Source organism: Poecile atricapillus, chromosome 35 (assembly GCF_030490865.1).
Source record: "Poecile atricapillus isolate bPoeAtr1 chromosome 35, bPoeAtr1.hap1, whole genome shotgun sequence".
Taxonomy (NCBI): Eukaryota; Metazoa; Chordata; class Aves; order Passeriformes; family Paridae; genus Poecile; species Poecile atricapillus.
Window position 1 is genome coordinate 2,803,409 of NC_081283.1, and position 15,759 is coordinate 2,819,167.

General features: G+C 55.1%; 2 protein-coding genes across 3 annotated transcripts in view; both read left to right on the top strand.

Moving 5' to 3' along the window:
- The first annotated feature begins 670 nt into the window (after nt 1-670).
- On the top strand, nt 671-5,860 carry LOC131590951 (uncharacterized). 2 transcript variants are annotated; one of them, XM_058861375.1, is made up of 3 exons: nt 671-917; nt 2,591-2,729; nt 4,295-5,860. In XM_058861375.1, the coding sequence occupies exon 3, from the start codon at nt 4,409-4,411 to the stop codon at nt 5,330-5,332; it is 924 nt and encodes a 307-aa protein (XP_058717358.1). In that variant the 5' UTR covers nt 671-917; nt 2,591-2,729; nt 4,295-4,408; the 3' UTR covers nt 5,333-5,860. The 2 variants fall into 2 exon arrangements, with proteins under 2 accessions (XP_058717358.1, XP_058717359.1); XM_058861376.1 differs by lacking the exon at nt 671-917 and having other exon boundaries at nt 1,998-2,729.
- A 294-nt stretch (nt 5,861-6,154) lies between these two features.
- HDAC7 (histone deacetylase 7) overlaps nt 6,155-15,759 on the top strand; it is a 67,530-nt gene continuing 57,925 nt past the window's right edge. Inside the window, exon 1 of the mRNA XM_058861341.1 lies at nt 6,155-6,331. Coding sequence (XP_058717324.1) covers nt 6,313-6,331 — 19 coding nt within the window. The 5' untranslated portion in view covers nt 6,155-6,312. The remainder of the gene's footprint in view (nt 6,332-15,759) is intronic.

Here is a 15,759-nt window from a genome sequence, read left to right on the forward strand (position 1 = left end):
GCAGAGCACTCAGGATTCCAACAAATCTGTAAAACTGGATATTTCCCTCACCCAGCCCACTCTTCCTTCAGCCCTTATCTGCCCTTACCTGTCTCCACTAGGTCGCTTTAAAAGTCCCAGACACTTCCTTCCTTTGTTTGTCTTGGCTGAAAGGGAAATGTCTTGTGTGTCAAAGGTTTAATGCAAATTCCTGTCCAAGCTCTTTACTACCTCTGGCCTTGGTAAATCAAACTCCTTCTCCCAAGTGGGGATTTGCACAGTGAATCAGATTCTCTCCCCACATTCTCCCTCTCCTGCCTGCACGTGGGATTGAGATGGAGCAGCAAAACAAGGCCATAAATCCCCACAGGCTGCTGCAAACTTGGGATGGAAAAGAAGTTCTGGGTTTCAAATGTGTTTGCACAGAGCCAGAGTTTCTCAAGGGCTGTCCCAGCTCTCCTCTCTCTTTAGGAAAATCTTTGGGCTTAGAGACCCCCCAGGAGGGCAGGAGGCACAGCCTTGCTGAGCTCTGCCTGCACTCTGAGGATGAATTTCTCCATGGAAAAGGTGGTCAGGCTTTAGAAGGGGCTGCCCAGGGAGGTTTGGAGTGCCCATCCCTGGATCCAAGGAAGGATGGGACGTGGCACTCGGTGCTCTGGGCTGGGTGACAAGGTGAGGATTTGGGCACAGGTTGGACTCCATGATCCTGCAGAGCTTTTCCAGCCTCAGGGATTCTGGGATTCTGTGACTTCAGCACTCTTTCCCCAGGACCCACAGGTGGAGACTGACAGATCCTGTCACCCTGGAAGGGTGAAAATCCTGGTGAGCCTGAGACACCTTCAGCAGGAATCTGCTCTCCCATTCCCATCCCAGACCTCTGCTCGTGTTTGGCTGAGAAACAAACGAGGACCTGGGAGGAGCCTCTGGATCTTCAGCAGGTGCAGAACCCGAGTTTGGTGCTGGCAGGGAGGGCTGGGCTGGGTGGCCACAAGTTCTTCAGTTGGGAGCCCCTTCCTTTGCAGGTGAGCCCCTTGATGTCGGCTCCTCTCCGCTCCCGCTGGCACCGTGCGGTTCTGAGCACCTGACTGCGGCACAGCCCGGGGCCAGCAGCTGCCAAAACCACAGCCCTGGGGAAGCCAAGTCGCTGTGCCTCGCTGGGAGCAGCCTGTGCTGCACCAAAACAAACCCAGCCCTTCTCACCCCAAAGCCAGCGGGCAAACAGGAAGCTGCGAGCAAAGGGTGCAGGCTCTGGGGTAGCGAGCACAGATCCCACCTGTCAATGGTTTCCAGGTCAGCTCTGGGGTTTTCCTGGCTGGCTGACATCCCTGCCCAAAGCAGGGCATGAGCTGGGCACTGGCACTGCCTCCCTGCCCGGGTTTGCCCCCAGATCAGACGTTAAACTGCTGCAGCACCTGCCCCAGCAGCGGCTCAGGTGTCGGTGCTGCCGTTAAAGCCACCAGGAGAACTGGTGGAGAGCCAAGAGCTGGGGCCAGCCCCTGCCAGTGCCACTGTGCCGGGTACCAGGGCTTCAGAGGAAGTCACACTCCCTCCCTCAGCTCCCCTCCCAGCTCTGAGCTGCTCCAGGAATGGGGAATAAATCACAGAATCCCAGAATGGTTTGGGTTGGGGGACTCCAAGCTCATCTCGTTCGGTGTCCCTGACACAGACAGGGACAAGGCCACTCCTTGCCCATCACCTTGCCTGGTTTACCCCTCTGTGACAGCTCCAAAATGAGCCACGATGAGGAAGAGGAGCCTCTCCTGCTGCTCTGTGCCAGGATCTGTGGCTGGAGGGGGCAGGAAGGGGGCACTGATCTCAGCAAGGCACCTCCGTGTTTCTCCAGCTCTATTTTTCCATCCTGGTCCCGTCTTCCTTTAGAACATGAAAATGTTCAGAGTGTTTCACCACCAGTGTTTGAATCTTTCCCTTATTGAAACTCCCAGAAGCAGCCCTGGAGCTCCCTTGGTTCAGCACCTGCCTGCTGCTGCCATTTCATCCATCTGTGGTGATTTGGGTCTGTCACAGAGGCACAGCAGGACCTTGTTGATGGCAATGCCAGAGCAAAGAGCCCCTTTTGTGGATGTTCCTGCTGAGTCCAGCCTGAGATGCTCCTGGCCCTGGCACTCACAGGCGTGGCAGGAGCCAAGAGCCACGATGTGGGGGGAGATGATGGATTACAAAAGTGGCCGGGAAATTTCTCATACATTTCCTGCAAGGTTTGAAGTCAATCCTCCCTGTATGACACCTCCTCCCTCCTCTTCACAGCTGCTTCTCATTTCCCAGCCATACTCTTCCTGTTTTGTTAGCTTTTTATTTATTTTTTTTTTCCCCCTAAATGATTTTTTGGGAAGGTGGGGGGCTGTGTTGAACAGCTGCACACAATTCCCCCCTGGCCATGCCTGCACCCATCACTATATATAGCCTCAGACAAGCCAAACAAATGAGCAGGGCTGGGGTTAATAATCAGAAAATGGAGTTGAGCTGTCTCTGAACTGTGATTTACTGGGACCCAGGCCAGGCGAGATCCTCCTCACGCCCTCGCTGCAGAGTCGTCCGCAGGGACCAGCCCCTTCAAAAGAGGAGAAATGATTTTTAAATGCCTTTTCTCCAGCTGAAACTCGAGATGGGAAATGGTTCAAGCAGATTTGCCGGTGGGTGAGGTCTCCAGGGCGGTGCTGGCGTGATGTGGAGCGATGCTGGGTGTTGGTGATGCCTTCTCCATCCTTAGAAGCTCAGAGCTGGGGGAACAGGTGAGTTTAACCTGGCTGTGCTCCCCTCCAGGGCTGAGCAGGAACATCCCAGCAGGAATCTGTGTTGGGATTGCTCCCAGTTAACAAGTGCATCCCACTGGGAAGATCTCTGAGCTCAGAGGTGCGAGGGGCACAAACATTTCACATCCAAATCGCTCCTGGTGTTTGTCACACACACAGAGACTGGGGACAGCTGAGCCCGAGCTCAGGGACACCCTGAGAGTCCCCCTGGGGGTCAATTTCTCCATTCCCTGCACAATCCCAATTTTGCTGTAGGATTCACTCTGTAGCTGAAGCACCTGCAGGGCATTTCTGGGGCTCAAATCGTGTCCAAATTCCCAACCAAGAGGCTGAGCCAGGCTGCTGCATTCAGAGCCTCAAACACGGGCACAAGGCAGGGCTCTGCTCACCCCAATTCTGCCCCTTGTGTGCTCTGAGCCTCCCCTGCAGTGGCTCTGAGGGTGCCACATGTGTGGCACTGCCACCTTTGTCCCATCCATGTCCCCACCTGTGCCGTGCTCTCTCCCCAGTGACCTCCCAGCTCCTCGGGGTATTTTTAGCCTCCGTTTTTCGCAGCCATAACTCTTCTCCTCCTGCAGAAACAAACCTGCTCCTTCCCTGCCTTCTATGGAGAGATGTGGCTGCAGGCAGCTCCCCTTCCCTGCCTCGGGCATCTGCTGCTCCTGCAGCCTCTCAGCCACGGCTGCTCTGCTTTGTGTCTTTGCTTCTGGCACTTCCCTTCTCCTGGGGCAGGGAGGGGATCTCAGGGGATGTGGGAGCAGGATTGTGGCTGCTGGGAGCTCTTGGCACCACGTCAGGGCAGGTGGGAAGGGTCTGGGTGGGTTCAGAGCCCTGGGACCCAGCAGCACAGCTCGGTCCTTGTGCTTGGACTGGAAGGGAGGAGGTTCTGGAGGAGGGAATTGGGGTTTTCAGCAAAGCTCAAAGTGTTACCCAAAGGTTTTCCAAAAATCCTTCTGCCTTTTTATGCCCTAAACACCATCTGGGGCTGGCTCTGGCCTGGTTGGTGACAGAAAGAGCAGCCTGGGTTTTCCAGCATATGAACAGGACCCTGCTCATCACAGAAGGGTTTGGAAGGGACCTGAAGATCCACCCAGTCCCACCCCCTGCCACGGGCAGAGACACCTCCCACCTTCCCAGCTGAGCTTTCCTGCTCTCTTCACCTTTGAAACACAAAGATTTTTCATCTTTCACCCTCTTTTTTCCTCCTGGGAGACCTTGGTCAGTCATCTCAATTAGCCAGGATCACTTCCTTAGGTCTGGAAACATCTCTTTGTTAAACTCTTATCTGCTCCTGGCCTTTGAGCAGCTCCTTTTGGCAGTTCCTGCCTGTCCTTACACCTCACATGCAAACGATGCAAAGATCCAAGTAGGCAAAAGTTTGTGGCTCATTACAGGATCAGGAGTGACCCCGTCCTGGGCACTCAGTCCTGCCTGGCTGCTGGCCAAGCTCCCTCCTCAGCACATCATTGCCTTTCCCCTCACATCTTTCCCTCTGATCTTTATTTTACCTTTTTGTTTGTTTGTTTTTCTTCCTCCTGTCTCAGAGTATCAGGTTCTTTTATCTGATAACAGTGCCATAAAAATGCCATGAAGAAGTTTTTTCACCTGTTGGACCTCTGCAGGGCTGGTGTCTCCGGGCTTTTAGAGGTGGGAGAAGGATGACCACGATCCTTCCTTTCCACTGCCATTTCTCCCATCAGCATGAAAGGATAATTAATGCTCGGGCTGGGAATCTCCAGGACAGGTTGAGTGTGATTCTCCAAGGCAGGAGCAGGGCAGGGAGCCCAGCTCCTCTCCTGGGAGAGTTTCTGTGCTCTCTGCACAAAGCAGGGCAGCCTCAGCGGAAGAGGTGGAGGATCCTCCCGGGAGGATCCTCCTGCCTGCTGGACATTTCCCTTCCCTCCAACAGAGGCAAAACCCGAAGCCAGTCCCACATGAGGCCACCTGCTGCTGTTGGATGGGGTGGGGGTGAGGCAGGAAGAGCATCACTGTCTCCTCCTGGAGCTGAACCCTCAAGGTCCTTCAGCAAGGTGAAGGCAACGCCCTCGGAAAGGTTTTGGAGGTGGAATTCCAGGTGGAAGGAGCCACCTCCTGCCAAGACTCAGGCTTGCAGGACAGTCCTCACTCTCCTGCTTTCCTTCTTGCACTCCTCATCCTCAGGAGCTCTTCCAGGTTGTGCTCCCAGCACAGTGGGAGCAGAGCCCAGAGCTGCTGAGCTGAGCTCCTGGCAGATCCAGAAGATGAAGCTGTGTCCCCATCCCTCAGCATTCCTGCAGATCCAGAAGATGAAGCTGTGTCCCCATCCCTCAGCATTCCTGCAGATCCAGAAGATGAAGCTGTGTCCCCATCCCTCAGCATTCCTGCAGATCCAGAGCAGGCACTGCTGGATGAAGTTGGGCCCAGGATGTCGCTGTCTTGGGGGGAAGTTCCCATCTCAGGACTGTCAGAGGAGGAAAGAACACTTTTCTGACCCCAAAAACACTTTTCTCACCCCAAAATCCCAAAGCTCGTGTCTGGGAAGTGCTTCAGGAGCTGAGCTCTGTCCCTGGCTGTGCCCTGGGATGGGGCTTGGAGTTACCTGATTTAATGATGATTTAATGTTGATTTAAGGCTGATTTAAGGTGTCCATGCCCATGGCAGGGGTGGAACAAGATCAGCTTCAAGGCCCCTTTCAACCCAAACCATTCGGGAATTTTGTGTGTGTACGGATTTATTTCCCACCTGCTCTCTCAGACTGCCCCTTTTCCCTTCGTTCCTCTCTAAACAGCGCAATTTCCCTTCCCGCTGGGACCGGGAGCGCTGGGTTAATGCCACCGTCATCGGGTGTCAGCTCTGCACAAGCACTTAACCCTCTGCGAGCTGGGAAAAAACAAAAGGGAAGGAGAGGAAAAAACCCAATTCTGTGCCGGTGACACTTTCTCCCGGCCAACAAACAAAAGTTTTATGAGCTGAACCCTCTGGATGCTGCATTCCAGCTTGGTAACATTTCGGTAACACATTGCAAACGTTTGACTCATAGAAACTTGGACGGCTGGAGCCGGGGGAGGGGGAAGAGCGTCACATTCCCATTCCCGGGAAGGGTTTGGTTGTCGGATTTATTATTTTTTTTTTTTTTTTAACTAAAAAAGAACTGAAACTTCTCTCTGTTTAATGAAAAAAAAAGTCCTGAGGATTTCCACCGGGGTTCTCATTGTGTTTGGGAGTGAGGGGCTGGGGGGGAGGGCTCCGCTCTAAGGGAGGGACTCGGGGCAGCCGAACTCGCTTTTCTTCTGCAAGTTTTGCCTTTTTTTTTTTCTTTTTTTTTTTTTTTTTCTCCCTCTGTGTTCCCAGGGCAGGGTTGGCTTTCTAGGTTTGATAAAGCATTTCCTTCCATTGTCATTCTATACGGCCTCTGGGCCCTGCGCTCAGTCCCTCCCCTTCGCCGTCCCCTCTCTTTCTCTCTCTCTCTCTCTCTCCCTCTTCCTGAACTTTAGTGAATCTTGAGATATAAAGAAAGCAGCTGCCTTCCTTAAGCACAGCTTGAACAATGAGACCTCCTCTCCAAGGGCTTTAATTCCTCTGGATGCAAGGACAAAGCCAGGGTGAGTAAGCAGCCGCTCCCCGCATCCCCGGCTCCGCAGGGATCGGGCAGCTCAGGAGGGATCAGGCAGCTCAGGAAGGGATCAGGTAGCTCAGGAAGGGATCAGGTAGCTCAGGAGGGGATCAGGTAGCTCAGGAGGGGATGCTGCGAGTGTAAAATCCCCTCAAACCCATCCAGCAGCTCCCGGGGAAGTGTCCCCGCTGTCCCCGCCGGACTCTGTCCCCCCCTGGATGCTGCTCTAGCCAAGCCGTGCTGGAGAAGGCTTCGCCACCCAGCAGCGTCCCTGGATTTGGGTCACCGCAGGCTCCCCGCCGTGTGAGAGCGGCCAAAACCTGGCTCTGGGCAAGGTGGGAGGAATCCTGACCTGAAAGGCAAAGAAAAACAAACATGATGCAATCAGGCGTGACTGCGCTGGGCTGCGGGAGGAAGAGCTCTTCCCTTGGGGGCTGCGCGCTCCGGGGGATGCTGAAGCGGAATTTGGGAAGGCTCGGACCGGGAGAAGCCTCGTGGGGGTGCTCGGGGTGCAGAAGGAGGGCGGGGGAGCAGCCTGAGCCGTGTGAGAGTTGTCTGGGCTCTGGCTTTACCCCGGGGATCCTCTTGGATCGTCTCACCCGCAAAAAGCGGGAGGCGAAATCCGGGACAGCTCGGCAGGAGCGCGTTAATGAAGGGGATTTGGGACAAGCCACGAAGCTGCTGCTGGATTTGCATCTCCCAGGACGGGATCCCTCCCTTTACCCTCCCAGGAGACTGGAACTGGTTGACGTGGGGACCTGTGGTGGATCACACAGCCCGAGTGGGATGAGCCCCGGGCTGAAGAGTGAATTTCATGCGGCCAAACACAGCCCAGATGTTGTTATCTGGTGCCCCCCTCCCTCTTTGAGTTTCTCCTCTTCATCCCGGGCGTCTCCAGTGTCTGCTGGCTGGGATAAAACATGATTCACAGGATCCTGGGCCTCGTAAACAGGGAATGATCAAACAAGGCATAAAAGAACATTTTTATTGCTCGTTAGGGCTTCACTAAGACCGTCTGGGGCTCTGTGGCGGTTCAGGTAGCTGCTGGAGCACAGCATGTTCTTGTGGAACAAATGTAAGAATTCTCCTGTGTTCTGCAGCACAGAACTGCTCAAAACACGACTGGAAGCTCTTTAGGGGACCTGCAGAGCTCGTGGTTTGTGCAAAGTCCTTAGAGAGCCTGTGCAGTCTGTCGTGGGATAACTCAGAGTAGGTTTGATGGAGTTTTGAGTTTTTTCCCCTCCATAAAATCCCATTTCTGGTCTAACTGGGACCAGTTCCCTCTGTCCCAGTGCAGCTGTGTTTGTTTGTATCATTTGTCCTTGATCTCTACTAAATCCAGCAGTTTTGGGCAGCTCTCTGGTTTCCCTGACAATGGAAAAGGTGGTGTTGGATTTAAGGTGACCTTAAATCCCACGGGCTGAGCTGAAGGACGTGGATAAAATTGGGCTGTAAAGCAGCAGAATGAGGTGGGTGAAATGAGCTTGTCCAGCTTTGACACCGAGCAGGGCTCAGGCCCATGGCTGGAGGAACCCTCCAGAGCTGTTGTGCCCCTGCTGGGATGGGAATTTCTCCAGCAGGAGCTGACTTGTGATAATAGAAACATAGATGAAACCTTCAGATTTAAAGGAGCTTTTCAGGAGGCAACGAGAACTTCCCCAGCACTGAAAGTTCCCCCACCTCAGTGCCCTGGTCCCCTCCTGGCAGCCTCCAGGAGCTCATCCCTGCTCCTGGCACTGGCACAATGAGGAAATGGGCCAGCATTTCCATATTAGCAATCAACTTTCCAGGGATGTTGCATGGATTTTCCAGCCAGGGGAGGAACAGCCACGCTTGGATGCGCCAGGCCAGGGCTGAGGTGCTGCAGAAGAAGGACCAGACATGGTTTGGGGAGCCTCAGATGAGTGTTCAGAGGTTGTTCCTCCTGCACAGCAGCTCTGGGTTCAAACCATGCCTGGAAACCTCGGGGGCTGTTCCCTGCCGGGCTCCCCATCCCTGGGAACGTTCAGGGGGAGCTTCTTGGAGTCTTGAAGGATTCACAGGGATTTTGTCATTCCTTGTCCTGGCTTTCCAGCCACGTTCCCGTGGTGAAGCTGAGCTTGGGGTTGTCACATGTGGGTGGGAAATGGGGACAAAAGTGCTTGGAAATGTCCACCTGGAGCTGGTGGCACGTTGGGGTTGAGGTGATAGGAGGTGGCTGCCCAGATGTGGCATCAACAGCTGGACCTGATGGTCCTGGGGGCCTTTCCCAACCTAAATCATTCCATGACTTTATCTCCATCTGCCCCTCGGTGTGTCCTGCACAGACACAGCCACACTTTGTGTTTGCATCGTCAGGAAGATGCACTTGAAATAAACACTAATTAGGCTTGGCTAATTCATCAGGAAGTTTACTTTCAAAGCAAATAAAAGCAGCCAGCAGCCCTAGAGCCAGGAAACAGGTAAAGTTATTTATTGCCTGAGCAAACCAGGCGGGTGAGGCGACAAAAATCGTGTCTGAGCTCAGCCTTTAGTGGTGGCTGCACCTGATGGGTCTCAGATCACCAGCAAAATGCTAAATAATGAAGTTTTGTGTGGTGGCCACACAGAAAGACCCTGGTGGCCACACACATTCCCCCATCCTTGGAATTGGCTGTCCAGGACATCGCAGGGCTCTCAGTGACTCTGGAATTCCCTCGTTCTGGAGCTGCTTTGCTGTTGTTTTGGCATCTTTTAAATGCAGGACTCACAGGAGAAGAATTCCCTGTGCCTGAAAAACCCATCCTGGTACAAACCTGCAGCAGAGCCCGGTGGGATTTGAGGGGCTGCCCTTGCACCTCTGGATTGAGGGTGGAGCAGGAGGAGATGGAGCCTGGTGGGATTTGAGGGGCTGCCCTTGCACCTCTGGATTGAGGGTGGAGCAGGAGGAGATGGAGCCTGGTGGGATTTGAGGGGCTGCCCTTGCACCTCTGGATTGAGGGTGGAGCAGGAGGAGATGGAGCCCGGTGGGATTTGAGGGGCTGCCCTTGCACCTCTGGATTGAGGGTGGAGCAGGAGGAGATGGAGCCTCGGGGGTCACCAGGTGCTGCTTGGGGGGTGGAGAGACACAAACACAGTCCCAGGACAGCCTTGGCTTTTCCATTTCTGCCTTTCTGTGCTCACTTCCATGCTGGGAGGGCAGTTTTCCCAGCCAGCCTGGCTTTGGAAAAGCTCAGAGCATCGGGAACGTGGGGAATGAGCAATGCTGGAGATTTGGGGCTCGGCTTGGGGACCCTGGGATGGATGGGATTGGATGGATGATGGAGGGATGGAGAGATGGAGGGATGGATGGAGGGATGGATGGATGGATGGATGATGGATGGATGGATGATGGATGGATGGATGGATGGATCCATGGATGGATGGATGATGGATGGATGGATGGATGGATGGATGGATGGATGATGGATGGATGATGGATGATGGATGGATGGATGGATGGATGGATCCATGGAGGGATGAATCCATGGAGGGATGAATCCATGGATGGATGGATCCATGGATGGATGGATGGACAGACAGACATGCTCCTTCCCCAAACCCAAGAGCAGAACCCTCTTCCCCATCCCTGGAGTGCCCTCACAGCCCGGAGCTGCCCCGTCCCTCCCACGCCCGCGTGCAGCGAGGGGAAGGAGGTGAAGAACCTCTTCAAGGTTACAAACCTCTTATTTTTGGACCCATTTCCCTGCGGCTGGAGCCGACCCAGGCTGGAGCTGCTGAAGTTTTCGGTCCTTTGTTTGTTTAATTGAAGTGCTGTTTGTTTTTGATCACGGGCATGCGATAGGCGCTTCCTCTGCAGGCAGGAAGCAGTGATTTCCTGTTCTGTCCCCGGCCAACTCTCACTGCGCAGGAAACCTCGCTCTGCTGAGTGGCCACTTTCCGTGCAACATTTTTGGAAGGTTTTACATGGTGTTGTTTTGGGTTTTTTTTTTTTCTCTCCTTTTGTATTTTTTTTTTTCCCCTTCCCCTGTGAGCGGCGCTGGTGCTGTTGGGTCCCTGTGGGGAGGACGTGGAGAGCCTGGAGTCAGCACTCAGCAGATTGGGGATGCTGTTTGATGAAAATGGGTCTGTTTAGCCTCAGATCCTCTGGTTCTGTTGAGAAGTTGCTTGGTTCACCTTGAAGTGAAGATTTTTTTGTTGGGTTTTTTTGGGGAAGGTCTGTCCCAGGTCACCAGAACCCACTTTTGCCTGATGTCACTCAGGGCAGGACGAGGAGCTAAACCACATCTGGGTCACCCCTGCCAACTTCACCTCCTGGTGCCCTTCCTTGTGCCTTGACCTTGAGGCAGAATTGGGGTTGTTCATCCTGGAGAAGAGAAAGTTTGGGGTGACCTGACTGTGGCCTTCCAGTGCCTGAAGGAGCTGCAGGAAGGATGGAGAGAGACCTGGAGTGGCAGGACAAGGGGCAATGGCTTTAAACTGCCAGAGGGCAGGGTCAGAGGGGATTTTGGGAAGGAATTCCTCCCTGTGAGGGGTGGTAAGGCCCTGGCCTAGGCTGCCCTGGCACAGGACGTGGCTGGCCCTGGATCCCTGGGAGTGTTCCAGGTCAGGTTGGACAGGGCTTGGAGCAGCCTGGGACAGTGAGAGGTGGTTTTAAGCTCTGCATCTGCCCAGGTCAGTCCCACAAAACACCAGAGAGGAGTCAGGGATGGGGCTCGAGCCGAGGTCTCTCTGTGCAGGCGTTTCTGGGGTGGAAAGGAGACGCTCAGGTTCTCCCCTCGAACCCTGAACAGGCAGAGCCGCGGCTCCTTGGCAGCTCCCAGCACACAGGGATGTTGTTACTCCGCGTGTTTATCCTCCAGCAGCAAACCCAGACAGGCTCTCACTCAGCACCGTGCCCAGAGGTGAAGCGCTGCAGTATCAGATGGCTCCAGCCACAGGAAGCCTGGACAGACGGACAGACAGACAGACAGACAGACACTGAGGCACGAGAGCCGTGGGAGCCCCGGGGCAGCAGATGTGGCCATGAGCAGAAAGAACTTCTCTGCCCGAGGTTTTAATTATCTGGCTGCTGTAAAGGGGCTCCCCTGTGGGGAGGGGGGTTGTGATGGGAAGAAGCAGCGGCTGCAGGAACAAAGCAGGGAGGGGAAAAGCCGGGAAAGGGGCAGCAGAGCTGCTCACAGCCCCCAAATCCTGCAAATGCCCCTGCATGGGGTGGAGAGGGTCAGAGGGTTTAGGCAGAGCTGGGCAAGAGCTGGGGCCTTTTGGCTGCAGGGGCTGGGGATGCACAGAGGGAGGGCTGGGAGCTGCAGGAGGAGGGAGAAGGGAGGACGCTCTCAGCTGCAGCTGCTCCAGCCCCACAGCAGTTGGGTCACTATTTGTGCTCGGAGCCATCCAAGGAAAACTTTGCTTGGGCTGCTCTCATGCAGCCCCAGCCCTGTGCGTGTCCCCCACCACCTCAGCCCCCTCTCCTGCCCCATTCCTGGAGCACTCTCCATTCCCCAGGCCCCTCCGGATCATTGCACGGCGCTGACATCACCGCCGGTTGCCATGGAAAAGCCAGGTTGTCCAAAACACGACCCCTTGGCCTGATCCCATGTGTGTCAGGAAATGAAGGTTTTATAGCACATCTCTGCAAACGGAGCAGAAACAGCCGGAGCAGGAACCCGGCAGCGGCAGAACCCCCCTGCTCACCCCTGCCTGGGCTGGGACTCCCTGCTGGGGGAACGGGGACCTGCTTCTCCAGCTTGATTTGTGTCTCCTGAGCTATTTCTGTCCCTGAGCTTTGTGCTGTGGGCTGGAACACCCCGAGGAGAGGAAACCTCCTTAAAATTCCTCCCTGGGAGGGTGGGAAGGCTCTGGCACAGGGTGCCCAGTGCAGCAGTGGCTGCTCCATCCCTGGAAGTGTCCAAGGCCAGGCTGGACCAGGCTTGGAGCCACCTGGGATGGGGGAAGATGTCCCTGCCCATGGCAGGGGGTGAAATGGGAGCTTTCAGCTCCCTCCCAACCCCACTCATCCTGTGTTTTTATGACCTGAAGCATTTTGGGGAGAGGCAGAGAATCCGTGTGAGGAGCAGAGGCAGAAAATGGGAGGAAATGTTCCCCAAGGGCCAGCAGGAGAATCAAACTCTGCTCACACCCGAGCTGGGGCTCACACTGCCTTTGGAGGGACCACTCAGAGAAATCCAAAGATATTTGGGAGTCCTGGCCACAGAGATTTTCCTAAAGCTGGAAAAAGCTGGCCCAGAAGTGATGGAACCAAAGGCCTCACATCCCGTGGCAGGGATGGGACAGGGTCAGCTTTGGGGGATGTGCTGGGAAATGAAAAGTTGGAGCAGTTTGGTTTTGCACAGCCCATGTGGGGCACTGAGCACCTGCAGGGCTCGTTCTGGTCCCACTTTGGCAGTGCCACAGCCAGATCAGCCCGGTGAGAGGCACCAGGAGCCAGCTCGGGCTCCAAAGCGGGGCTGGCAGTGCCACCCTCCCGTCCCCGCGGTGCCAACCCACCCCTCGCCCCTCTGCAGCCTCCCCCCCTTGCAGTGGGTGCTTTGGGGTAAAAATAGACTCCAGATTTCGGTTGGTGAAGGCGGAGGCAGGGAGCAGGAGCTGTTTATCAGTGCCAGGGTTTCCCCAGAGACACTGAAATGAGTCAGATAAGAGATGGGCACAACGTGCACCTTCCCCCTGCGCTGGTGCCGGGGTTGCTGCTCCCTCCAGGGAGCTTCTGCCATGTGCTGGGGTGTCCTGGAGGTCTCAGCCCCTGTGGATGCTCCATGGAGCTCAGGTTCCTACCAGACCTTCCTTCAGCCTCTTTTGGGAGCGTTGCTTTCTGCTGTTAATCCCTCCTGTCCCAGCTACAGAACCACGGAATGGTTTGGGTTAGAAGGGACCTTAAATCTCACCCTCCTTCCATGGGCAGGGACACTTTCCACCATCCCAGGCTGCTCCAAACCCTGTCCAACCTGGGCTGGAGCTTTCTGATGCTCCAGAACCCTTTTCCCACAGCATCAGCACATTCAGAAGCAGCAGAAAACCTCAGAATCAGCCAAACTTTGTCTCTCAGAGGGGTTGGCACAGGCACCGCTGGGTGACCCGGCCGAGGAGGAGCTGCAAGCCCAAACCCTGGCGTGGGCAGCACCTCCTGAGCAGCGTCCTGAGCATCCTGGCTGGGTCAGATCCTCGAGCAGGGCCTTGGGGCCGGTGCTGCTGCTCCATCCAGGGCACTTTTTCACACTGAACCCCTCTGTCCTGCCCAGCAGCAGCAGCAGCAGTTTCCTGTTTGACTCACACCTGACACAAGCCGGGGCCTCTCGCTCTCCAGAGCGACTGAATGGGGCTGTTTACAATTAGAGAACGTGGGATTCCCAGAAAGAGGCTCAGACCGGACGTCCTGAAGCGAAATACCCCGGGCGTCACCGGCTAAAAATAACCGTGGCAGAACAGTCACCAAACAAACATCGCGGCAGCTCGGACCCCGCGGCACAGCACCCCAATTCCAGCTCTCCATAACCCCTCCCGGGGCCTTTTTTGGCACAATTTGGTGCTCCCCGTGCTGGTGGCTGCCCCTCGCTGTGATTTCTCTTGGTTTCTGTCGTATTTATGGGAGGGAGGAAGTAAGGGAAGGGTTAAAATGTGAATAATCCGAGTTTCAGCCTGAAGTGGTGGATGGGAATGAGTTGAGCTCGTTGAAGGGCTGGGGGTGGCTGGGAAGGGAGGAAGGAGCAGCTGCTCAGGGCCGGGGGCTTTGCTGGGCAGCTCTGGACCTGGAGCTGGTGGCCAGTGGCCAGGTGGACACGTGTGGTCATGGCCAGCACGAGGCTGGAGAGTTTAGAGGCTGAAATTTTGCAGGACTTGAGCTGGAGCAGGGGAAGGGGAAGGGAAATCAGAGAATCACAGAACCACAGAAAGGTTTGGGTTGGGAGGAACCTTCAAGCTCAGCCTGGGATGTGCTGGGTTCTTCCTGTCCCAGGTTGCTCCAAGCCCCGTCCAGCCTGGCCTTGGACACTTCCAGGGATCCAGGAGCAGCCTCAGCTTCTCTGGGCACCCTCTGCCAGGGCTGTGCCACTCTCAGATGGAGGAAATTCTTTCAAATATCAAATTTAAACTTTTAAACTGGTTCAGTTTGGTCCTTGGTGCAGGGCTCAGAAAGGGACCGAGCTCAGCCTGAGCCGAGCTTTGCCATCATCCCAGCCCAGAGCTGGGCCCTGCTGCCTCTCCCCAGGGCTCGTGGGCTGGAATAAGGGACAAAATCTGGATCAGAGCAAGAGGGCACAGAAAGGATCCTGCAGATCCAGCCCTGCAGCCCAGTGACCCCTTCCTAACAGAGATTTCGGGAGGCAGCAGCTCCCGTTAAGGCTCTTATGCAATAGGTTCTTACCAGAGGAAGTTTCTCTTTAACCCCAGGCAGTTGGTGGTTGATTTATGTCCTGCAGCTTTAGATTTTCTAGGTTGCAGTGGTGTTGCACAAGAAGATAATTTGACCCTTCGTTTCTTAAAACCATTTTTTTCTGTTGGGGACAGTCTCTTTCATCCTCTTCTCACACACCTGGAGATGGAAAATGAAGGACGATGGTGCAGCTCGGGTTGTGTCACTGTGAGAGTGAATCCCTGAGTTCTCTCAGAGGCAGGGCTGGATTTGGATCCTCCTTCATGTGAGGACTGAGCACTTTTCCTTGTTTTATCCCCAGAATAAGAGCGGCTCCATCGCTGGTTGTGCCTCTAATTTCATGTGCCAGGTCGCAGCCGGTGGCTTTTGCTCTCCAGCAATAAACACAACAGTGGGGAATGCTCCAGGAATGGGATGCTGGGGACAATTTGGCACCGTCTCAGCTCGTGTAGAGATCAGACCTGGATTTAATGGCCCTGGGACCACTTCCAGTGCAGGTCCTTCCTTGGGAAGAGCTGTCCCTGAGTGGGAGTCGATTCATTTCACGGCAGGGGAGACAGACGAGCCTTGTGCCCCGTGGCAGCTTCACTTGGGCTCTGCCCTCATTTGCCTTTAACCTAAAGTAAAAGTGATTTGGACTAAAAGCACACATTAGTGTTTGTGAACAGAAGGGCAATTACAGGGAGAAAACCAATTTCCAGCGGCGTGGTGGGGGACAGACACAGCCCCATCATCTGAGCCACGGGGTCCTGCCAGCAGAAGGAGCAGCCCAGGTTCTCCTCCTCCAGCAAGGAGAGTTGGGACAATTCCTGCTCTTTTCCAGCCTCCCCTTGAGGAAACCTTTTCCACTCATCAGTGACCCCTTTCTCCTTCCGTGTCTCAGGAATCGGAGCCATTCCTGGCCCGGGTGGAGGCTGGGGGAAATCTGAGCTGAACTTCTGGGATTGAGGGATTTTTCCCTTCCTGGGTGAGCGTGGGTGGCTCCAAGGCTGCTCCAATTTTAGCCTCCCTGCACCACCCAGATGTTAAACTGGGCATCTTCTGCATCTGCTCCTGGGGAAATTCATTGTCCA

Bases quoted from the DNA above. Each gene is read 5' to 3' on its own strand.
- LOC131590951 (XM_058861375.1), top strand. From the start codon at position 4,409: ATGACCACGATCCTTCCTTTCCACTGCCATTTCTCCCATCAGCATGAA.